This window comes from Muntiacus reevesi, chromosome 2 (assembly GCF_963930625.1).
Source record: "Muntiacus reevesi chromosome 2, mMunRee1.1, whole genome shotgun sequence".
Taxonomy (NCBI): Eukaryota; Metazoa; Chordata; class Mammalia; order Artiodactyla; family Cervidae; genus Muntiacus; species Muntiacus reevesi.
The window spans coordinates 145,415,186-145,440,369 of NC_089250.1; the positions used below are offsets into that span (position 1 = coordinate 145,415,186).

Sequence of the window (25,184 nt, forward strand, 5' to 3'; positions counted from 1 at the left end):
GTGCTTCTCAGACTTTGAAAGGGTAGCTAAGTCTGGAGATTTTTTAAAAATGAGGATTCTGAATTATGGGGTGGGCCTTGAGATTCTGCATTTCCAACAAGCGTGGTGCTATTGGTCCAGGAAGGAATTTGAACATCAGGACCCAGAGGAAGTTCACACCTGTTGTAATGTTTTTTGAAACATTTTTTTGATGTTTCCAATGTTTTTGAAACTGAGGCTTGTGTGTACCATAGCTTGAGCACAATGCTTGGCATTCAGCAAGTGCTCAGATGTTTAAAGAATGCATGCAGGTGAATAGACCTTTGGGAAAGAGGGACATGTAGGAATTATACCAAGGACAGGGGAATGCCTATTTTGAGAAAGGCAAAGAAGTGGGTCCCTCCCTAAGGGGCATGAAGGAGAAATAGTCTAGGGGTAGTAGATAGGATTGTAGGGATTGCTATCTGCTAATGTGAACTGAAATATGGAGAACTTGAAATTAACTTGATAGGCCTGGGCATTGATTGATAAATTTGAGTACTCATGACAAAGAGAGGCAGTTGAAGGGTTTTCTAGTTCTTTCACAGGGAGGATTCATAGTGTGGACTACCCAGGAGGTAGAAGGGTTATTTTCAGGATTATCCGTTTGAAGAGATTGCTGCTGTCGGGTTTATTGCACATTCCCTTTTTCCCTTCATGAAGCTGACCTGAAGCTGTGTAAATAAGGGAGGGAAGAGTTGTTTCATGGGCAAGTCAAGGTTGAGGTGGGGACAGTTTTGAAGATCAACACCTCACCACTACCACAGATAATCTGAAGGGCCCTTGGTAATGGAGTTGGGAGTGCAGAGGTTGGGGTGGTATTTTGAGAAAGGGCCTTCCAGGGTGTTGAAAGTGAAGATGGAGAAGAGTGGGAATCCACTGGCAGCGTGAATAGCGGACGATGGGTGGGATATGTGACCAAGTTTAGAAAATTCAAGGTCAGCTCAGGCCCGCCGACCCACGCCTTACTCTGATATCTGAATGCCAGGGCCGCGGGTAACCGCTGCACTGAGAAAGGTGGCTCCAGCAGGAAGGCAAGACGCGGGAAGTCCGAAGCTTTCCCGCCGCCACCAAGGGCGTGACCTCTGACGTCAGGGCTCCGCCTTCACAAAGCAGAACGGTGGGCTCCGCCCTTCCAAGATGGAGATACTCGTGGGACCGGAAAGCGTTCCTGGATTTCGCCCTTACCCTGTCTCCGAGAGTGCGCCCGCCCCTTCCGGCGTGCCCCGCGCGGCGCGAGGACGTTGCACGGGTCCTCCCCTAGCCCGCCTCTTCCGGTTTCTTGAGTCCTGTGCGTCCGCGACGGTAGTGACGCGTATTATCGGGAGGATGGCGGACGCCGGCTTACGCCGCGTGGTTCCCAGCGACCTGTATCCCCTCGTGCTCGGCTTTCTGCGAGATAACCAGCTCTCGAGCGTGGCCAATAAATTCGTCAAGGCAACAGGCGCTGTGAGTCCGGGGCTTGGATCATGGGCTGGGGTGGGATCACCACAGGGCTGCGGACCCTGACATGCTTAGGTCTGCACGTAGGGAGGTCGGCGGGGTCCGCCAGACTAATGACTGCCAGGTCTTTGTGCCGAGCTCTCGGCGGTTGGCGGAAGCCTGGAGTCTTGGCATCACTTCATGAGGTCTGACTACTTAGCGCCGAGTCTTGCTTTTTTCTGGTGAGAGGTGAGGCGGTGGCAGCGTGGGATCCTCGTGGCCTAGGTCACGTGGCTAGCAGAGTGCGACCGGGCGGGAGCGCCTTGTCCCACAGGAGGCATTAGAGGCTCCTGGTACTTTCATTGGGCTTTTATGTTGGCTAGTGCCAAGCGCGACTTGAATTTTAACTCTCAAACGGATTTATCCAGGACTCAAGTAGAATGCTTTCGAAATAATGAAAGCTGAAAAAAAGTGAAAGTGTTAGTCGCTGAGTCGTTTCCAACTCTCTGCAGTCCCATGGAGAAGCCCGCCAGGCTCCTCTGTCCTTGGAATTCTCCAGGAAAGAATACTGGAGTGGGTAGCCATTCCCTTATGCGGGGGGGCGGGGGGGGGGGGGTCCTTCCTGACCCAGAGCTCTAATCGGGTCTCACGCATGCGGGCAGATTCTTTACCGTCTGAGCCACGGGGAGGCCGGTAATGATAGCTGGGATTTTTGTTACTAAAGAAAATAATGAACGGGAGTAGAAGTAGGGTTAAGCATCATAACTACCAAGCAGTTGTAGAATCTTTGACTTCTGGCATCAGACGAAGTCTAGCTTTGGGAACAGTCTCTGCCACTTAAAAAGTGTATGATCCAGGCAGCTTGCTTAATCTCTTTGAATCTGTTTCTGCTTCTATAGGATTTTTGTGAGTTTTAATAACATGATATATGCAAAGTGGCAATACCAGTGCCTGGTGCTCAGAAAGCATCAATGAGTGGAAGTTGTTATCTTGGTTATGGTACCTTAGGATGTTCTAAAAACAAGTAAAAGGAAGATGACCAGGAATGTGAAAGGTTTGGAATCTCCATCTCAAGGAGAGCAGACAAGACTGCACAAGAAAACACCTTGATTATGGAGTGGAGTGATGTGGTAGTCCTTGAAAGTGAAAGTGTTAGTTGCCCAGTGGTGTATGACTCTTTGGAAGTCCATGAACTCTAGCCACCCAAGCTCCTCTGTCTATGGGATTCTCCAGGCAAGAATACTGGAGTGGGTTGCCATTCCCTTCTCCAGGGGATCTTTCTGACCCAGGGATCAAACCTGATTCTCCTGCATTGCAGGCATATTCTTCACCATCTGAGCCACCAGGGAAGCTCATATGGTAGTCTTTAGTGGTCTTAGTCTTTGACTAAGAAGATAGGCTTGTTCTTTGTGGTAGAATCAGGTTACACAAATTATAAATCAGATCAGCCTCAACAGGCTTCCTTAAGCTGAGACAGCCTGCCACATGTGATTTGATAGAGCTGCGTTCATATTGGAACTATTTTGAATTGACTGTTAGAGGCTGCAGAGAGTATTTCCATATCCGGCTGGATGAAATTGGGCCTTTCAGAATCAGAAATCTTTTTTATGTGACAAAAGCTAACCTTTGTGGAGGGCATACTAAGGGCCAGATGCTAAACTCCTTATGTGCATTATCTCATTCTCTCAACAACTTAGTGCTGTATAGTATTATCTATCTTACAGGGAAGAAAAACAGTATTAGAAAGATCAAGTGATTTACTCAGGGTCACACATTACTAACTGGCAGAAGTAAGTTTCACACCTCATCTAACTTTGAGCCTGTGCTCTTGTATATACTGTAATGCCTTGCCATTTTTTTTTGACACCAACTCATAATTCATAAGCAGTGTAATTAACAGCTGAATGTAGTTCCTCACTGAATAATTAGCATAGATTTTTAGTAATCTTCTCTTGATGGTTGATTTCCAATGATTTGGAATTATAAACCAGGTTGCAGCAAACATCTTCCTGTGTAGGTGTTTGTTTCATGGGTAAGGATAAATTTCTGGATAGTACACTGCTGGAATTAAGGGGATGCACGTTTTTAAAGGCTTTGATAAATAGGATTGACAGGCAGGGGAATAGATGATGCCAGAAACTAGAGGAATAACCCAAGTTTTTGTTACCAAAAATTGGGAAATACAATAAACAGATTATTTTTCTCCTAATTGATGCAAGTAGGAGAAACCTTCAGAGATGTAACATTTGTATCAGATAGAGCAGACAAAATAAGTGACTCTTAATGAGAGAGTAACACAAAATTTGAACTCCCATAGAATAACCAGGATAAAACTTTCTTACCCTGCTTTCTCTCTCTTTTCTCTTATAGACCCAGCAGGATGCCAACGCTTCTTCGCTTTTGGATATCTATAGTTTCTGGCTCAAGTAAGTCTTCTCTTTGCCAGTGTGGCTCTTTTCTACCCGCAAGTAGGCTGGGCTGTGTTCTTTGGTTTGAGAAGGTCCTCTTCCCCAGAAGTTAGCCTAATCTGCTTCAGCAGGTCCACCAAGGCCCCAAAGCGGAAGTTACAGGCAAATGGACCAGTGGCTAAGAAGAAGACTCCATCCAGTGACAGCAGTGAAGACAGCAGTGAGGAGGAAAAAACCCAGGGGCCTCCAGCTAAGAAAGCTGGTAAGGCCCAGCAGGGAGTTGTGGTTCCAGGAAGAAGATTTGTAGTCTCCCAGTACTAAATGGCTGATTCTTACCGGGACCCATATATTTTTGTTAAGCTGTACCTGCCAAGCAGGCCAATCTGCTTCAGCATCCTGGAAAGGCTGCAGTCAGAGCATCAGAGAGCAGCAGCAGCAGCAGCAGTGAAGAATCCAGTGATGAGGAGGAGGAAGAAGACAAAAAGAAAAAGCCTGTTGAGGTTTGCAGCTTTGGGGAGGAAAGGAATTGCTTAAGGGATTGAAAAGAAGAAACCTAAAATCTTGGCTTTTAGCCTGGTGGTGGTGGTTATTCAACAGCAGATTATTAGGAGGTCTTTCAGAGAGGTGGAGAAGATTTTGTAAGGTAAAAGTTGAACCCTGAATCTAGAGGAAATACAGTTCATTCTGCATCCCTGACAGTATTGGGTTTCTCTGGGACACTGTCAAGGATTCCAAGATGTTTTGTGGACAGGTGCAGGGAGCTCTAAACAGGGAATGGCAGGAACAAGGCCTAAAAAAGGGAGCATGTAGGGAGCTTGCTTTTGTACCTTAAGATGTCTTTTGCGTGCCCTAAAACTTGTTGATTCTCCTGGCTTTTCTCACAGAAGGGAGTTAAGCCGCAGGCCAAGACAGTCAAAGCTCCTCCTAAGAAGGCCGAGAGCTCTGATTCCGATTCTGACTCAAGCTCAGAGGACGAGGCACCAAAGAACCAGAAGCCAAAGACAACACCTGTGGCAGTGAAAACTCAGGCTAAAGCCCCAGCCAAACCAGGTATTGTTTTTGTTCCCAAGAGGCTGGGCTGGGGACCAGGTTGCTCTGGGGACTGGTGTGAAAATTCCTCATTCACCAAAGGGATGAAATGGCACTGGTTGTTGAACTGGAGGTATTGACTGGTGTCATTTTTTAAAGTTAGAGACTAGTAACTACAGAAATGGTTTCCCTGGTGGCTCAGACAGTAAAGAATCTGCCTGCAATGCAGGAGACCCAGGTCATGAAGATCCACTGGAGAAGGGAATAGCTACCTACTCCAGTAGACTTGCCTGAAGAATCCCCATGGATAGAGGAACCTGGCGGGCTGGGGTTGCAAAGAGTCAGACATGTCTGAGCAGCAACTAACACTTTCACTTTTTTAAACTATAGAAATAGTGGACAGTGAGGGAAAACATGCTTAGAAGACTTCAGAGGGCATATTCAAATGTTTTGCATCATAAAATTTTTTGGAAGACAAGTTTATTTCTGAACTTGGACAGGAAATTTATCCTTTGATAATGCAGTAAACCACAGCCTTCTCCTTTATGCTTGCTTCAAAGGCAAGAGAATTGACAGACTCCTAAGTTCCAAGCTAATAGGAGGAGGCTTTTATAGCCCTTTAATATCTTGATACTCCTTTCTTTTGATGTTCATTAGTTCATGTCTTTTTTTTTAAAGAAATATTTATTTATTTGGCTGTACCAGATCTTAGTTGGCACATGTGGGATCTAGTTCCCTGACCAGGGATCGAACCCCCAGCTCCCTACATTGGGAGCATGGAATCTTAGCCGCTGGACCACCAAGGAAAGTCCCAGTTCATGTCTGTTTAAAAAATATTTTTATCTGTTTGTTTTTGGGTGTGCTAGGTCTTTGTTGCTTTGTTGCTTTCTGTAGTTAAGATGAATGGAGGCTGCTCCCTTGTTGTGGTGTACAGGCTTCTTCCTGTGGTGTCTTCTCTTGTTGCAGAGCACAGGCTGTAGAGTGTTGGAACTTCAGTTGTGTGGGCTCAGTAGTTGTGGCACCCGGGATTAGTTGTCCCAGGGCATATGGGATCTTCCCAGATCAGGGATTGAACCTGTGTCTCCTGCATTGGTAGGTGGGGTTTTTTGGTTTTTGTTTTTTACCACAGAGCCATGAGGGAAAGACTGGCAGGTGGATTCTTAACCACTGGACCACCAGGGAAGTCCAGCTCATGTCTGTTTTTAACGAGTATACGATTACTTGTCTTACAGTTTGTTGAAACAATAGATCAGACAACATTTGCCACAATAATGTATGTCAGAGTTGTTGGCTGTAAAAACTTAAGCCCAGCTATGATCTGAAGGGTATTCTCATCCACCTTACGGTATTTCAGACAGCCAGCTAGCTTAGTCTTCTTTCTCTTAGGCTTGTTCTTGGGACTTATTTAAGAATTCTTCTTTTCTTAGCACCATCATGAAGTCCCAACAGTAAGGTGAAATGTGGACTCCTTTTGAATTTTGTTGTCAAAGTATATCCATGTTCTAGTTGCTTGCCAGCAAAGATCAATCTTTACTAATCAGGAAGAATTCTTTTTTATCCTGGGTTTTGGCCCTTAATTTTCTCTTGTAATTGAGGGTTTGACCTCAAGAGTGATAGTCATTCTCCTCAGGATCTTCATGAAAATCTGCATCTTGGCGGCAGTGCCGATGAAGATGATGGGTCCGAAAACTGTCTTTACACACACGTTATTTCTATTTTCTTAGGTACATCAGCTCGGCCAGCACCTAAAGTCGCCAACGGCAAAGCACCTAGCAGCAGCAGCAGCAGCAGCAGCAGCAGCAGCAGCAGCAGCAGTGATGATGACTCAGAGAAGGAAAAGGCAGTAGCCATCTCTAAGAAGGTATTGGCCTTAATTTCTATCAGGGAAGAGGAGGCAAGGGGGTGGAAGTCCTCCATTTCCTGGCAGGATTGGTTGGGTCAACATTTTCCTGTGGTAATTGATTTTCTCTGTGTGATGCAGACCATACCTAAAAAGCAAGTTGTGGCTAAGGCCCCAGTGAAAGTGGCTGCCGCACCTGCCCAAAAGAGTTCCAGCAGTGAGGACTCCTCCAGTGATGAGGAGGAAGAGGAGCAGAAGAAAAAGCCCATGAAGAAAAAACCAGGTGACTGGACTCGGGGAGTCAAGCTACCACTGACCAGGGCCCTAAGGCAGGAGAACCTCTGCAGTCACCACGTGGACCTTGGCCTGACAGCTGGCCTGTCCCAAAGAAAGGAGAAAGCCAAAGGTTGCCTTTTGTAACTCAAAAATGACATGCCATCATCCCTGCCCTAGTCTGTTAGGAATGAGTCACTAATCCTAGCTCACCCTCAAGGGAAAGGGAATTAAGCTTCATTTCTAGAAGGAAGTGGTATCAAAAGATGTGTGTACATTATTTCATCACACTATCCCCCTTTTTTTTTCCCACACTATCCCTTTTAAACAGGTCCCTATAGCTCAGTCCCCCCGCCTTCTGTTCCCCCACCCAAGAAGTCCCTGGGAACTCAGTCCCCCAAGAAAGCTGCAGAGAAGCAGCAGACTGTGGAGAGCAGTGAGGAGAGCAGCGACGAGTCTGGTGAGTCATCTCCTATGGTGAGTGGGTCTGGGAGTGTGAGGAGTAGGGAAGGAAATGCTTCTACTCCCTTCTGCTTTTCTCTGAAGCACCACAGGGCTAATGCTCTGTGCGGGTCTTTGCATCCTTGTTGTTTTTGGCTGTGTCACATGTCTTGCGGGGGTCTCAGTTCCCTGACCAGAGATTGAACCCCGGCCACAGCAGTGAAAACCCAGAGTCCTAACCAGTAGGCCACCAGGGAACTCCCTACACTTCTTTTTCTTGCCTCTGGTGGGACCTAGACCCAGCCTAATGCCATTGCTTCTCTCCAGATTCAAGTTCTGAGGAAGAAAAGAAACCTCCAGCTAAGGCAGCCATCACCAAGGCAGCTACTAAAGCAGCTCCAGCAAAGAAGGCAGCAGAGAGTTCTTCAGACAGCTCAGGTAAGGAAGGCATAGTGTAGGAGGCCCTCAGGGCGATGGTAGCTCCGAGGACCCTCTTTAGCCTGATTCGGGGACCTATTCCCTCTAACCTCCCTGTCTAGACTCTGACAGTTCTGAGGATGAAGCTCCTGCCAAGCCAGCCGGTACCCCCAAGAATCCCTCAAGTAAACCAGCCGCCACTCCCAAGCAGCCTGCAGCTAAGTCAGCCACCACTCCCAAGCAGGCCGCAGGCAGTGGCCAGAAGCCTCTAACCAGAAAGGCTGACAGCAGCTCCAGCGAGGAGGAGAGCAGTTCTAGTGACGAGGAAGAGACGAAGAAGACTGTAGCCACCCCTAAGTCCAAGGCGACAGTCAAAGCAGCCCTGTCTTTACCTGCCAAGCAGGCCTCTCAGGGTGCTGGGGGCAGCAGCTCGGATTCAGACAGCTCCAGCAGCGAGGAGGAGGAAGAAGAGAAGACACCTAAACCCCCAACTAAAAAACCACGGAAGGAGGTGGAAGCCGTAGCCCCTTCCAAACCAGCCTCCGTGAAGAAAGCAAAGGCCAAAAGCAGCAGCAGTTCTTCCTCTGATGACTCCAGTGAGGAGGAGGAGAAACCCAAGGGCAAGGGCACTCCAAGACCACAGGCCACCAAGACCAATGGCACCTCCGCACTGACTGCCCTGAATGGAAAAGCAGACAGGGGCAGCAACGAGGAGGAGGAGGAGGAGAAGAAGAAAAAGGCAGCAGTAGTGGTTGCTAAGCCAGGTCTGTATCCAAAAAACCTGCCTCCTGGGTTTGTCCCCTAAACCAGAACTGACTGTACTCTTAGAGGAATGGATTAGGGAGCCAAAGCCCCTGACCAGCTTCCAGTTAGTTGGAGGCCCTCAGTGTGGGAGCCTGGGAGGAGCGGACAGGAAACTGGTTTCCTGAGTCTGGCTTTCTGTTCTGTAGGTTCAGAAAAGAAGAAGAAGAAGAAGAATGAGGCTGCTAAGGAGGCAGAGACTCCTCCAGCAAAGAAGATAAAGCCTCAGACCCCCAACACATTTCCTAAAAGGAAGAAGGTAGGTTGTCTTGTTTTCCTCTCAGGAGCCAGCTTTTAGAGTGGACAAAAACTACAGATTACCGGACAGCTCTTTGCCTGGCCTGGCGCACACACATGCGTATGTAGCTCAGGAGGGCCTTTTTGCTCCATGACTGCTCCATCCTGAGTTTCCTACTCCGTTCTTCCCCAGGGAGAACGAAGGGCATCCTCTCCATTCCGAAGGATCAGGGAAGAGGAGATCGAGGTGGATGCTAGAGTGGCAGACAACTCCTTTGACGCAAAGGTCAGGAGAACGAGGGGTCTTCACCATCCTTGAGGGGGTGGGGTGGGGTGGGAGAGAGTACAGCGTTTGGTCCTGGTTGATAGGTTCTCTGGGTTTGAGTTGCCTGGAGCAAGAATGAAATGACGGGGCCCTGGGGTTGTCCTTCTGTGTGCTAACTACCTCTTTCTGCTCACCAGCGGGGTGCAGCTGGAGACTGGGGGGAGCGAGCCAATCAGGTTCTGAAGTTCACCAAAGGCAAATCCTTCCGGCACGAGAAAACCAAGAAGAAGCGGGGCAGCTACCGGGGAGGCTCCATCTCTGTCCAAGTCAACTCTGTTAAGTTTGACAGCGAGTGACTGGGCCGTCTATGGCACAGCAAGGTTGATGATCTGAGCCCACTCACCGTCACAGTAGACCTGGGAATCCTAGGCTTTATCAGGGGAGGGTCTTGGTGAAGAGAGCAGTTTAGAATAGGTCTGAAGACTCTGCACTGTTAACACCCTCTAAGGTCCTTTTTTGTGTTCGTGGTTTTGTACAGATTTGTTTTTTGAGTGTTGGGTAGCAAGGACAAAGAATGTTCATTTTTAAGAAAAATTTTAGTTGTCGTTCCCTCCATGTTCTGTGAAAGTCTTCATACTGAGAAATTTGTATATTTTCTATTAAATCATTTCTTACTGATTTTTGTTGTGGTTTTCAGAGGTGGGTTCCCACAGATTAAAATCTTAGCTATCCCAAGACTTGGTAAAGGTCACTAAGAATTTTTATAATTGGAGAATTCTGCCTATATAAGTGCTTGTGTCCACTTTTCATCCTTCCTACCCCTCAGAGCCCTGATGAGGGGCAGTTAACATTCACCATTGTTAATGTATATATCTTTTAAGCATGAACTGTGTACCTCATTCATGGGGTCTAGAACTGAAATCTTCAGCCAGCATGGACTTACCTACTTTGGAGGATAAAAGTCATTGTTTTGTTTCAGACAAAATTCTAATGTGTGAATACCCTAGGGTCTGGATATTTTGTTTTTTTGTATTTTTATTATCACATAATGTTTGCAATATATGTTTGTTAATTTAAAAGCATAAACTTTTTTTATTGTTCAAAGATAATTTTTGATTGGCTTCTGAGGACTGTATCTTCTGTTTTTTTACAATTTAGAGCACAAAATTTAATCTGAAAAGCCCTTATCACTTGGTATTTCTGTCTTGGTAGCGTGGTAACACAAAATAGTTTGATTAACTTCTTACATGTTTGGGAGTCACTGATCAAGAAAGTGAAGGAAGAAAATCTATGATGAAAAACCTCAGTCCTCAGTAGGAATTAGGTTACATTAGTCAGGTGAATTTATAGGTTATAGGTAACCTAAGTATACGCTAACGGAGAGGAAAGGACCTTTACAAAGCATTTTATCTGGTATTACTTGAGTTAGAGGGGGGTTGGGAGAGCATTCTAACAGGGTTATTGTGTCTTGTAGTTGGTACATGGGAGCAACTCATATGCCCCCTTTAGAACCTGCCTGTCAGTATCAGTGGAGGTAACAATAAAAAAAACCTGTGAGTAGAGATACAGCTCTTGAGCCATGCAGGCTGATTGTAGAGCTGTAGGAGCAAGTGAGGAGGAAAGTTGAGTTCTCCAGTTTCTCCAAGTTCTCTGGTCCTGGGGTGTCCCTGTGTTGAGAAAGTGTGTCCTAAGTTTGTAGATGAGGTGTAAGTTAAGGTTAGCCTCCCCTTGTTTGGGTTCCAAGTAACCTGATTACCTGGTTTTCTGTGTAACTGCTGCTAGGAAGAAAGTATGCTGACATACATATAAGTCTGCATGGTGAAAGTTCTACATCTTACTAGAAAATAATAAACTGACTGGTTTATATGTGTTTTGGGAGTTTTACTAATTGAATGCAAAGCCCTCCTATCTCCTACTCAAAACAGAACAACTTGGGTGCCAGTTAGAGGGCTAGGGTTCAGACCTGAGTAGGCTCACTGTGGACTATACCTTCCTGACTATACCTTGTATCATGGTATCTTGTTCGGGCTATAAGTCCAGCCTTTGGGTGGTCTAAAACTGGTGGTTGGCAAAATGGGCCATGGACTGGATCCAGTTGACCAGAATGACTTTTACATTTTTTAAAGGGCTCAAAAAAATGTGACAGACTGTGATCACAAAGGATATAATGTTTTCTGTCATGTTTTACAGTTTGCTTAAGCCCTGGATAAATCACTAATTTCACAACACTGGCTGAAAGTCAGGACTATCTGGGTATCTTGTGAAAACACCGATGCCCTGGGACCCACCTGCTGACCAGTTGAATCAGATCTTAGTGCTCTCTGGTGGATTCTGGGAGTTGGGATTTTTTTTAAGCTCCCAGGCAGGTGATGCTGAAGAGATCTGAAAACCACTGATCTAAAGATTATTTGAAAAGAAATGAGTGGGTAATTTTTCTTCCTTTTATGCTTTCATTTTCAAATGTGCTTACTAGATCTAATAGTATAAAGTAAAAATTTAAATTTCCATTTTATCCATGTTTTCTAGGACTTGTTTCTTTTCTCTTTCCAGAATTTCTCTGTGCATCCTCTCCCATTTCTCCTCACACATGGAGAAGCTCGCTATCTGTAGTGTCTCATAACTTTGGAGCTCATTTTTAACAGCTGCATGGTACCCCATTGTATGGAAATAGCGCAAATTGTTTTAACTAGTACTTTATTGGTAGCTGTTTGGGTTGTTTTTGTATTTTATTATTCTAAATAGTGCTGCAGTGGATATTTTATACATGAGACAGTTGTTTGTGAGTATTTGTGTGGGTAGTTTTATAGGAAGTATTCCTAAGAGTGTTGGGTCAAAGGCTATGTACTTTTAGTTTGTTCATCACTACCCTCCAAAACCACTGTAACAACTTGTAGTTTGAACAATACTTAAAGTACCTTTTAGCTTGCCCTCTTGCCAACACTTAACCAAATTGACTTTTGCCACTTGGATAAATGACAATGCTCAGTTTTTAAAAATTATGGGAAAAAACCATTTAAATTGCCATCTTAATCAGTTTTAAGTGTATGATTCAGTAATGTTAAGTATAGTGACATTGTAGTGCAACAGATTGCTGTAATTTTGACCAGATATTTCATATGAGTGCAATCAGACTTTATTTGTCCTTTTGCACTTAGCATGCTGTCCTCAGGTTTGCTCATGTTGAAGCACGTGGCAGTATATTGACATTGTAGTGCAACAGATGACTGCTATGATTTTGACTAGATAGTTCTTATGAGTGACATCAGAGTTTATATGTCCTTTTGCACTTAGCGTGATGTCATCAGGTTTACTCATGTTGTAGCATGTAGGAGGATCTTTTTCAAGGCTGCATTCCAGTGTATGTACCACATATAATTTGTCCATTTCATTGTTTAGTTTCAGGGACCTGAATTCCCACCTGTTGCTGATGGGTTCTGGCAGTGTGGCTGAAATCCACATGTTCAGTGAGTCACACACATGATAGCTCATGCTCCTCTGCAGTGTACTTCACATGGACACAAGGCAGAAGATTTTCCAACATCTTTTTGTGCCTTTATGTTTCACAGGTTGTATCCTCATCTGTCACCCAACCCTATTAGTGAAAGTGAAAGTCACTCAGTCATTGCAAACTCTTTGTGGCCCCACGGACTATATAGTCCATGGGATTCTCTAGGCCAGAATACTGAAGTGGGTAGCCTTTCCCTTCTCCAGGCGATCTTCCCAACCCAGGAATCGAACCCAGGTCTCCCACATTGCAGGCAGATTCTTTACCAGTTGAGCCACAAGGGAAGCCCAAGAATACTGGAGTGGGTAGCCTATCCCTTCTCCAGGGGATCTTCCTAACCCAGGAATCAAATTTGGGGTCTCCTGCATTGCAGGTGGATTCTTTACCAACTGAGCTATCAAGTAAGCCCCAAACCCTGTTAAGTGAATATTAACTAGATCATGGTGTCTCAGCCTTATTTGAGGCCAGGTAATTCTTTATGGAGAGCTGTACTGTGTGTTGGAGCATGTGTAGCAGCATCCCTGGCCTCTACCCTCTGGATGCCAGCAGCATCCACCAATTTGGACAACCAAAAATGGCTCCAGATATTGCCAGATACCTCTCGAGGCAAAATTTTGAGAACTGCTGGGGTTTATTATTTGCTTAGAGTTGATAAAAACTGCAGCTTAGTGGCTCATGTGAGACAGGAGCTCAGATCTCTCTCAAAATTTATCTGTGTTCAACACTGAGTACCTCTTATGTACAGCCATAGAACTCCCTGAGAGCCCAGTGTCTAATAACGGAAGTCAGGGCTGGGAACAGTTCTGTACACCATACTGAGTCCTTTCACCAAGGGCCAGCACAGTACCCCCAGGGGGACAAGCAAGAAAAGACTTGACCAACCTTGGTCCAGAATTCTGAGAGTAGCAGCAGCCAGGTGTGAAGAAAGCACATACCATGCAAGGAAGAGGAAGTGTTTCCAGTGGGAGAAGAGAGCCTTGAAGATGGATCCGTTGGAGGGTGTGTGGTAAGTAGGGCAAGATAATAATCTGACTGAGGATTCAATAGCAATGACCTTTTATACCCAAGTCAGGAATTAGTACTTTTTTGTTCACATTATGTTAGGGGCTTGCCAGTCCAATGCAGTGCACCAGGCACTCAACACAGATGCGTGCTAAGTCATTTTAGTCATTTCCGACTCTGCAACCCCATGGATTGTAACCTACCAGGCTCCTCCGTCTGTAGAATTTTCCAGGCAAGGATACTGGAGTGGGTTGCCATTTCCTACTCTAGGGGATCTGACCAACCCAAGGATTGAGCTTTGTCTCTTACATGACAGTCAGGTTCTTTACCACTAGCATCACCTGGAAAGCCCAACACAGATGCAGTGAAAGCAAAGTTCCTACCAACAACTGAGTTCCCACCCACTGCACCATGCAGAGCTGTCTGCAGTTACTGAAGAGGCCAGTAGGTGGGGTGCTTGCACCTTATAGGAATCTGGACTCTAGTTGAAGCTTCAGTTCAGTTCAGTTGCTCAGTCGTGTCCAACTCTGTGACCCCATGGACTGCAGCACGCCAGGCTTCTCTGTCCTTCACCATCTCCTGGAGCTTGCTCAAACTCATGTCCGTTGAGTCAGTGATGCCATCCAACCATCTCATCCTCTGTCATCCCCTTCTGCCTTCAATCTTTCCTAGCCTCAGGGTCTATTCCAGTGGGTCAGTTCTTCACCTTAGGTGGCCAGAATATTATTGGAGCTTCAGCTTCAGCATCAGTTCCTTCTGATGAATGGTTAAGACTGATTTCTTTTAGGATTGACTGATTTGATCTTGTAGTCCAAGGGACTCTCATGAGTCTTCTCCAACACAATTTTGTGGCTTACAGCCAATCAACTCATTACTACTGGGCTTTTTAAAGGGTCCTGGGATGTTGGTACTAAAACATGAGATATGCAGAGGCCTAGGAGTCCTGCAGCCATAAAATTAAACGACGCTTGCTCCTTGGAAGAAAAACTATGATCAACCTCAGTTCAGTTCTGTCGCTCAGTCATTTCTGACTCTGCGACCCCATGATTTACAGCACGCCAGGCCTCCCTGTCCATCACAAACTCCTGAAGTTTACTCAAACTCATGCCCAGCTAGTCGGTGATGCCATCCAGCCATCTCCTCTGTCGTCCCCTTCTCCTCCTGTCCCCAATCCCTCCCAGCATCAGGGTCTTTTCCAATGAGTCAACTCTTCACATGAGGTGGCCAAAGTATTGGAGTTTCAGCTTCAGCATCAGTCCTTCCAATGAACACCCAGGATTTATCTCCTTCAGGATGGACTGGTTGGATCTCCATGCAGTCCAAGAGACTCTGAAGAATCTTCTCCAACACCACAGTTCAAAGGCATCAATTTTTTGGCGCTCAGCTTTCTTCACAGTCCAATTCTCACATCCATACATGACCACTGGAAAAACCATAGCCTTGATCAGACGGACCTTTGTTGGCAAAGTAATGTCTCTGCTTTTTAATATGCTATCTAGGTTAGTCATAACTTTCCTTCCAAGGAGTAAGCGTCTTTTAATTTCATGGCTGCAGTCACCATCTGCAGTGATTTTGGAGCCCCCAAAAATAAAGTCTGACACTGTTTCCACTGTCTCCCCATCTATTTCCCATGAGGTGTTGGGACCAGATGCCATGGTCTTAGTTTTCTGAATGTTGAGCTTTAAGCCAACTTTTTCACTCTCCTCTTTCACTTTTTATCAAGAGGCTTTTTCGTTCTTTACTTTCTGCCATAAGGGTGGTATTATCTTCTTATCTGAGGTTATTGATATTTCTCCCGGCAATCTTACTTCCAGCTTGTGCTTCTTCCAGCCCAGCGTTTCTCATGATGTACTCTGCATATAAGTTAAATAAGCAGGGTGACAATATACAGCCTTGATGTACTCCTTTTCCTATTTGGAACCAACCTAGAGCATATTAAAAAGCAGAGACAAAGGTCCATCTAGTCAAAGCTATGGTTTTTCCAGTAGTCATGTATGGATGTGAGAGTTGAACCATAAAGAAGGCTGAGCACTGAAGAATTGATGCTTTTGAACTGTGGTGTTGGAGAAGACTCTTGAGAGTCTCTTGGACTGCAAGGAGATCCAACCAGTCCATCCTGAAGGAAATCAGTCCTGAATATTCATTGGAAGGACTGATGCTGAAACTGAAGCTCCTGTACTTTGGCCACCTGATTTGAAGAACTAACTCATTGGAAAAGACCCTGATGCTGGGAAAGATTGAAGGCAGGAGGAGAAGGGGACAACAGAGGAAGAGATGGTTGGATGGGATCACCAACTTGATGAACATGAGTTTGAGTAAGCTCCAGGAGTTGATGACAGAGAAGCCTGGTGTGCTGCAGTCCATGAGGTCGCAAACAGACACGACTGAGCAACTGAACTGAGGAGTCCTGGAAGGTGAGAACTGGACCCTGGCCCATATTTAGAATTCAAATGTGAGCTGCCAGATGGCCTGAGGGTTTCTGAAAAAAGTGAGAATGACGGGAAACCTTGAAAGATACACTGTCTTCTGGAATCTGCTGAAGTGGACTGGACGGGAGAACAGAACTGAATTTCATTCAGGGCAGTGGTTCCAGTCTATATATGGGATGTCCACAAAGTCTGGAAACAGATGATAGTATTTATTATCTTCCTATGGAAGAATTCCTGATTATATAATGTCTCTTGGCTGTATGGACTATATGCATGGCTGCATGGACTATATGGATCTGTAGTGGTAAGGAAGCCTGACACTTATAGCCTCTCAGAGAGCCTGTATGTTCCGTGAAGAGGGATCTGTAGTGTCAAGGAGCATACAGTGTCTTTTTTTTTTTACTGAGATATAGTTGATATTCCTGAGTCTTTAGGATCTCAAATCCTTACTTTGGGAATCCCTTCTGGTTGTAACAGAAAAATTATCTCTTTGTCCAGAGGGTTTTGAGAACTAAAGGTTGGCAGTTCAGAGGAGATTGGCATCAACTGCAGCTGCTGAGGTAGTGGCCAGTCAGGCAGCCATGAAACTGAAGAAAAGACGAGGTCAGCAGGAGCTGAGCCCCATGATAATTAATTGGCTGCAATGTGGGCATTGGCCTGTGGGCAACAGGGTGACAGCAGCCAGCCAAGCAATAGCCAGCAGGCCAGCAATAGCAGTTGAAACAAAAGCTGATAGTGTGCAGAGCTGTTGGCAACTGTTCTGACTTCAAATAATAACTCCACTCCTATCTCAGTTTAGAGATCTGGGTGTGGTTATAAATGTGACCTATTACAGGATGGTGGGTGAAGTATATGTAAATGTCAGTCCGATGAGGGGAATCTGCCAATCCCCTAATTGAAGGAACTCTTAAGTCACATTTTCATTATGCTGAACACAGACTATAACACTAGGACTTTCTTTCTTTCTTTTTTTTTTTTTTGGTGGGGGTCGGGGAGTTGTGCTACACTGGGCAGCATGCAGGATCTTAATTTCTGGCCAGGGATCAACCTGTGCCCCCTTCATTGGGAGTGTAGAGTCTTAACCACTGGACCACCATGCATCAATTCAGTTCAGTTGCTCAGTCATGTCCAATTGTTTGCAACCCCATGGACTGTAGCATGCCAGACTTCTCTGTCCATCACCAACTCCCGGAGCTCACTCAAACTCATGTTCATTTATGTGCAAGTTTTTGTGTGGACATAAGTTTTCTTTTTTGTGTGTGTGGACATAAGTTTTCAACTCATTTCGATAAATACCAAGCAGCATGAGTGCTCAACTGTATGATTAAGAGAAAGTTTAGTTTTGTAATAAACTGCCAAACTGTATTTATTCAGATTTGTCTTATGGCCTAGACTATAGTCTACCTTGGGGCTTCCCAGCTGGCGCTAGTAGTAAAGAACCTGCCTGCCAATGCAGGAGACTTAACCAATGTGTTTTCTATCCCTGAGTTGGGAAGATCGCCTGGAGGAGGGCATGGCAACCCACTCCAGTATTCTTGCCTGGAGAATCCCACGGACAGAAGAGCCTGGCTGGCTTCAGTCCATGAGGTCACAAAGAGTCAGTTACAACTAAAGCAATTTAGCACAAATATGAACATAGTCTTTCTTGGTAAAGATCCATGTGCACTTGAGAATAATGTGTTTGGGGTTTGGTGGTGGTCCATAAATGTCACTGAAATCAAATTGGTGGGGCTTCCCTGGCTCAGTAGTAAAAAATCTGCCAATGCAGAAGACACAGGTTCCATCCCTGATCTGGAAAGATCCCACATACTGCAGAACAGTATGTTCTATAGTAAGCCTTTGTGCCACAACTATTGAGACTGTTGCTCTAGAGCCCAGGAGTGAAAACTGCTGAAGCCTGTGCACCCTATAGCCTGTGCTCTGCTATAAGAGAAGCCCACGCGCTACAACTGGAGAGTAGCCCCTGCTTGCCACAACTAGAAGAAAGCTCCAGCATCAATGAAGACCCAGCACAGCTGAAGAGAAATAAATAAAAATTTAAAAAATCAAATTGGTTGATAGTGTTCTTCAAATCTATATTATTACTGATTTTCTGTCTAGCTTTACTATCAGTTACTTAGGGAAAAGTACTAAAATCTCCAACTATAATTGCAGATATGTCTCTCTTTAATATAGCCGTTCTGGCTTTCATTTGGTTCTTATTTGTATAATATACATTCTCCCATCTTTTTACTTTTAACCATATGTTTTTTTATATTTAAGTGAGTTTCTTATAGACAAGAAACTCTATAGTTTTGTTTTTGTTTTTTGAACCCAATCTGACCTTCCTTGCCTTTTGATTGGGGTGTTTACTACATTTACAGTTAATGTAATTATCAGTATGATTGAGTTTGAAGCTGCCATCTTTCAGTTACTTCTTATTTGCCCAATCTTCTCTTTGTTCCTTTTTTCTTGTCTCCCTGATTTCTTTCAGATTTAATTTTTTTGTGGTTCTATTTTGTCTTCATTATTGGCTCTATAGTTTATAAAATAGTTTTTGTTTTTTTTTTTATCATTCTGTATGGCTTAGGGGGGAACTTAGATCTTAGTTTCCTGACCAGGGATTGAAGCTTGGCCAGGTCAGTGAAAGTGTGCTGTCCTAACCACCTGGTCACCAGGGAATTCCCTATAAAATACAATCTTTAAATATCAGTCTACCTTCAAATAATGTATCACTTCATGTGTACTATAAAACAATACAGCAGTAATTTTTTTCCTCTCATCTTTTGTGCTACTGTGATCATACATTTTCCTTTTACATGTACTATAAATCCTATTATAATTTTTGCTTTAAAGAACCAATTATCTTTTGAAGAGATTAAATATTAAGTGTACTTTACATTTACTCATATTTACTATTTCTGGCACTTTTCATTATGTTGTATAGATCCACATTTCTACATGGTATCATTTGGAAGCAGTGAAAGCACTTTTGCTTGGAGACCTCCTTTCATATTTCTTTTAGACCAGTAATTTTGTCATTCATCAAAATTCCGGTGATGAATTTTCTCATCTTTTCTCTTAAAAAAATAGTTCTTTTTCCCTCAATTTTCTCACTGGGGTAAAATATATTGGGTTGGCCAAAAAAATTCATTTGGATTTTTGTGTAAGATCTGGCTTGTGTAATTTCTGATAAGAATTCTATTGTCATTCTTACATTTATTCTTCTGTAAGAAATATGTCTTTTTTCTCTGGCTGCTTTTAATGTTTTCTCTGTATCAGTGGTTTCAGAAATTTTGTTGTAACCTGATATGATATTATATCATATGATGTGGTTTTCCCCAGGTTTATTCTGCTTGGGTTTATTAAGCTTCTTGCATTCGTGAGTTTAATAGCTTTCAGCAAATATGGAAATTTTATGGCCATTTGGTCTTTAAATATTTTTTTCTAAGCCTCTTTTCACACATCTTTCTTTATGGGATCCTTTTGAGATATTACATATATGTCAGTCTGCTTAATATTATTCCATACACAAATGGTGTTCTGTTCATTTTTTATGTCTTGTGCTTCATCTTGCTTAGTTTCTATTTCCGTCTCTTATAATCACCAATCTTCAGCATCTGCTTTTATTCCATCCAGTGTATTTTCCATTTCAGAAACTGTGTTTTTTGTATCTAGAGGCTTCATTTGGATCTTTCCTTTATCTTTCACTTCTCTATCTTGGTCAGGTTTTCCTCTACCTTTTTGAAGATATAAAGCATATTTATAGTAGCAATGTTGTAGCCATGCTTTCTGGGAAACAAACTCACTCAGAAGGACAATGCAGATAGTGAAGTGCAGTTTGTTACACCAGCAGGCCCAAGGCAGAGTCTCGTCTTAGCCAAGGGCCCCAACCAGCATTTGTGAAAATCTTTTATACCCCATGTGTATGTGTCCAAACCCACCAGCCCAAATCCCTTGAGGCTTACAAAGGAAGGGTAAATACAATCAAATAACCCCATCATTCACGTGTTATGTGTTCAAACAGTTAATAATCAATAAGCCTGTGATTACATTCTGATAGATAGTGTCTGGAGGCAGGGGTGATTAGTGTCCGTTTTCTCTTAGGCAATGAGTAACCTGGATGTGATCTTCAAGATTCCCCTACCCAGATGGGGTCTTATCCTTCCATTGTCATTCCCACAGGCGCTAAGCACAGAGTTCAGAGTCCATTGGAGAGGTGGCCTAGCACGATCAGCATGGACAGGCCTGAGATGGAGTCCAGGCCCTATGAATTCCTTCTTCAGCAGCTTTTGTGTTCTTGTTTGTTCCATCACCATTAAAATTTCTGGATCTGTTTTATTTATTTTTTCCATTTTTTTTTTAAGCAAAATTGTTGATAATTTTTTTTTTTTCCTGTTTGTGCTATATGGCTTGTGGGATCTTAGTTCTTGGATGACAAGGGGTGGAACCTGGGCCTCAGCAGTGAAAGCACTGGCTTCTAACCACTGGACAGTCAGGTAATTCCTGGTTCAGGTTTTATTCACCAATCAATAGCTCTCTCTCTCCTTCCTGCATCCTGCTGTGCTCCCTGCCACATTCCTAGATTCAAGAGAGGAATTCTCTGGCCTCCTGAGCTGTAATCCAAGAGAGGAGGTCAGTGAAGAGAGCTGGAAGACAGTAGTTTGCTGTAGAGGGTGGCTAGACAGGCCAACCCTTCCATCAGCATGTGTTCCAGCACTTGTAATAATCACTCTGTCTCCCATTTAAGACTGGCTTTTATCTCACTGGTTGTCCTGTAGCCATTCTTCCCTGCCAGCTCTAGCACCTCATTGTAATTCACATTGAGCTCAGCTGGAACAGACTGAATATGGTAAGTGCCACCCACAGGGATAATGCTGAAGCCACTACCATGTGCCTTTATTTACTTGATGGCCTTTATCAAGTTGTCTTGGCTGACATCTGGATTGAATTTTTCCCTTCCCTATAAAACCTGTTGATGTAGCAGTTCCTCCAATGTTCTCAAACTTCCATTCTGGTAGTTCAGGGCTAAGCACACTTTGATAATCTGTATGCCCAGCATCTCAGACTGAAGAAGGAATTCATAGGGCCTGGACTCCATCTTAGGCCTGTTCATGCTGATCATGCTCAGCCACCACTCCAATGGACTCTGAACTCTGTTTAGTGTCTATGGAAATGACAACAGAAGGATAAGACTCCCTCCAGACAGGGGAATCTTGAAGATCGTATCCAGGTTACTCATCACCTAAGAGAACACAGACACTAATCACCCCTTCCTCCAGACAGGCCATAAATTTTTCTGTACCTATTGGGGTGTAACCTCGTGCTTATTGATTATTGGCTAATTGTTTAACTGTCTGAGCACATGGCACATGAGTGATGGGGTTACTGGGATTGTATTTACCCTTCCTTAGTTTATGTAACTCTCAAGGAATTTGGGGTGGTGGGTTCGGACATGTACACATGGGATATAAAAGATTTTCACAATTGCTGGTCGGGGTCCTTGGCTAAGAGGAGACTCTGCCTTGGGCCTGCTAGTGTAACAAACTGCACTTCACTATCTGCATTGTCCTTCTGAGTGAGTTTGTTTCCCAGAATGTGTGGCTACAACAATATCAAAATCTTTTTCCATAAATCAGGGGATCCATCCCAATGGTGGCACACATGTCCTGGAATTGCATCTGGAACTTGAGACTCCTTTGGCTGTCCTACTTGCGCTTGCTGGCAGATTGCCCCAGATTAGTTTTGAAACTTCTTTGGGGTAGTAATGCTGCCTCCCAAATGATGCAGCTCATACTGGTGATTCAGGTGCCGTGGTTTTGATTTGTATTTCCCTGATGGCTGATACTGACCATCTCTTCATGTCTGTGCTTATTGGCCACATGTATGCCTTCTTTGGAGAACTGTCTATTTATTTTCTTCCAGCCTACCTGGAAATGGAGATATGAAAATCACTGTGTAAAAGATATTGGTGAACCATTTCTGGAATTCTGGGTTCTACAATAGTAAGAAAAGTAGCTGCTCACTATCTTTTAAAAATTTATTTATTTATTTATTTTGGCTGCACTGGGTCTTCATTGCTGTTTACGAGCTTTCTCTAGTTGCAGTGAGCAGGGACTATTTTGTTGTTGCAGTGTGTAGGCTTCTCACTGCAGTGGGTTCTCTTGTTGCAGAGCACAGGCTCTAGGGCGTGGGCTTCAATAGTTGCCGCAAAGCGGACCTTTGCTGCAAAGTGATGTCTCTGCTTTTTAATACTCTGTCTAGGTTTGTCATAGCTTTTCTTCCAAGAAGCAAGCATCTTTTAATTTCATGGCTGCAGTCACCATCCACAGTGATTTTGGAGCCCAACAATGTACCTTAGTTAAAACACGCTAATCATCATCTGAAAATGTAGAGTTCTCATGAGTCTTCAATTTGCAGAAAACACAGGATCTGTGAAGTGCAATAAAGGGAAGCCCAACAAAATGAGGTATACTTTTAAGATCTGTCCAGGAACTTATAATTTAATAGGAGAAGAAACAATTACATAACTTTAAGTTAAATCAAGAGAAAAACAGATATGATTTCTACACATTCTAACCAACATTTGTTATTATTATTTTAAACATAGCCATCCGAGAACAAGTGAACTTGTATCTTATTGTGGTTTTGATTTGTATTTCCCTGATGGCTAATTATGCTGACCACCTCTTCACATGCTTATTGGCTACTTGTATGCCTTCTTTGGAGAACTGTCTATTCACATTCTTTGCATATTTTTTACTTTGTTGTCTTTTTACTGTTGAGTGGTGGAAGAGTTTTTGTATATACTTGTATGTTGATGCTCATTGCAGCGCTATTCACAATAGCCAAATGGTAGAAACAACCAAAGTGTGCATCAGCAGATGAATGGACAAACAAAATGTTCATACAATGAAATATTAATCAGCCATACAAAAGAAGGAAGTTCTGATACATGCTACCACATGGATGAACCTTGTAAAGATAATGTTAGGGGCCTCCCTGATGGCTCAGTGGTAAAGAATCCACCTGCCAGTGCAGGAGACACAGATTGTAGGATAGTTGGAAAGTAGATTACAGGTTATCAGGAGCTTGAAGTGCAAGTAATAGAAAATTCTTGCTTAACAGATACAAAGTTTCTGTTTAGGTTTATGAAAAAGTTTTAGAAATAGATAGTGGTAATGGTTTCAGAATATTGTAAATGTAACTAATGCCACTGAATTGTGTACTTAAAAATGGATGAAATGGTAAATTCTGTGATGTATGTATATTTCATCACAATTTTCTTTTAAAGGTGGCGTTGGCAGCTGTGAAGAAATCAGACTGAAGTTTAAGATTACAGCAGGAATCCAGGTTAAAGATGATCTGTTTATCTTTCTAGAGCCACTCTACCATTCTCTACCCTGTTCTGTGCTCCAGTAAGCTGATCTGTGATGACCAATTAACCAGCTGGTAGACCCTCTAACTTCTGGTTAGATTTGGTCAGTGTGAAGCATTGCCAACATGGAGGGCTGATGAAGAGATCAGAGGGTGAGGGGAAAATGAGACCAGGGAATTCTCCTGGCTCCCATCCTGCAGGGTGCTGTGGGCCTCTATCCCCTGATGAAAGGTGTCAGTTCCTACCAGGCAGCCCTCTCCACAAAACTCTTTCTGTGTTTGTATTCTAGTAATGTCTCCCCTCCGTCATTTCTACTAGGGATATAGTGGCCACCACTAGTGCACTTGTATTTCCTAATATATTAGTTATCAGTTCAGTCGCTCAGTCGTGTCCGATTCTGCGACCCCATGAACCACAGCACACCAGGCCTCCCTGTCCATCACCAACTCCCGGAGTTTACCCAAACTCATGTCCATTGAGTCAGTGATGCCATCTAACCATCTCACCCTCTGTCATCCTCTTCTCATCCCCTTCATCCCCTTCAATCTTTCCTAACGTCAGGGTCTTTTCAAATGAGTCAGCTCTTCGCATCAGGTGACCAAAATATCCTAGTTTCAGCTTCAACATCAGTCCTTCCAATGAACACCCAGGACTGATTTCCTTTAAGATGGACTGGTTGGATTTCCTTGCAGTCCAAGGGGCTTTCAAGAGTCTTCTCCAACACCACAGTTCAAAAGCATCAATTCTTCTGTGCTCAGCTTTCTTTCTAGTCCAACTCTCACATCCCTACATGACTACTAGAAAAACCATAGCCTTGACTAGATGGACCTTTGTGGACAAAGCAATGTCTCTGCTTCATAGTTCATTTATTAAACTTTCTTAGAATTCCCTGGTGGTCCAGTAGTTAGGACTTGGTGCTTCCACTGCAAGGGGCCCTGGGTCTGATTCCCCAGTTAGGGAACTAAGATCCCACAAGTTGCACAATGTGACCAAAAGGAAAAAAAGGGGATAAAAAGAAAGAAAAAGAAATGGGATTACTGTAAAGAGTTCATGGAAGTTTGAGCAGATTAACCTTTAAAAAAAGGTTAATTTTAGCAATTTGAGCTGCCATCAGTTTCCTGACTTCCTGATCAGAGTGGGTGTAGTAGAGAGAGCAATGGATATATTCATACTTGAAGGTAGAGCCTTGTGGTTTTGATAGGTTGGATGGTGTGACAGACATGGATCCTGGCTCTTAGAAAACTTCTCATAAATTGGAGGACACAGGACATAGAGTCTAGGGGAAAAAAAAACCAGACTCACACTAACTAATTATAGTCCAGCTATAGACTCAAGTTCTAAAGTGGCTGAAACCAACTACTCAATGCACTAATCCATCTGTCTCCTTGTCTTGGGGACAGAACTGACTCTTCTCCAAGTTCTCTGATATGCAGGAGAGAAATTGGAGGGGATTGGTTGGTTTCTACAGAGGAATCAGAAAACTAGGGGTCTCCCAAGAAAGCAGCAGAAATAGAGGTTCTTGGAAATGATCTCAGGAAAAAGTTTAGTCGATTGAGTCAAAATCCTGACACCAGCTTGCAATAGCTCAGGTTCCCAACCAAATGGTCTGAAGATAAAAGAGGGACAATAGATTGTGGAGACACTCAGGGAAATATTATCAGAGTTAATGAAGAAAAATCCTGTTACACCCAGTTGTTGGCCTCCTGTGCCTATTCAATCCTGTAGCCCTAGTCGGGGCAA

At 43.8% G+C, this 25,184-nt stretch overlaps 1 protein-coding gene and 2 pseudogenes across 2 annotated transcripts; 1 reads left to right on the forward strand and 2 right to left on the reverse strand.

Moving 5' to 3' along the window:
* The first annotated feature begins 1,309 nt into the window (after positions 1-1,309).
* NOLC1 (nucleolar and coiled-body phosphoprotein 1) lies at positions 1,310-9,829 on the forward strand. Of its 2 annotated transcripts, none has more exons than XM_065923205.1 (13): positions 1,310-1,467; positions 3,811-3,866; positions 3,977-4,110; positions 4,209-4,348; positions 4,733-4,898; positions 6,602-6,738; positions 6,859-7,000; positions 7,322-7,450; positions 7,759-7,869; positions 7,971-8,612; positions 8,799-8,908; positions 9,080-9,172; positions 9,349-9,829. In XM_065923205.1, the coding sequence occupies exons 1-13, from the start codon at positions 1,348-1,350 to the stop codon at positions 9,505-9,507; spliced, it is 2,139 nt and encodes a 712-aa protein (XP_065779277.1). In that variant the 5' UTR covers positions 1,310-1,347; the 3' UTR covers positions 9,508-9,829. The 2 variants fall into 2 exon arrangements, with proteins under 2 accessions (XP_065779277.1, XP_065779278.1); XM_065923206.1 differs by having other exon boundaries at positions 3,980-4,110.
* Positions 6,104-6,528, reverse strand: LOC136159029 (ubiquitin-ribosomal protein eS31 fusion protein-like; annotated as a pseudogene).
* Positions 9,830-20,653: 10,824 nt separating the features above from the next.
* LOC136157287 (vacuolar-sorting protein SNF8 pseudogene) lies at positions 20,654-21,861 on the reverse strand (annotated as a pseudogene).
* Positions 21,862-25,184: the final 3,323 nt, after the last annotated feature.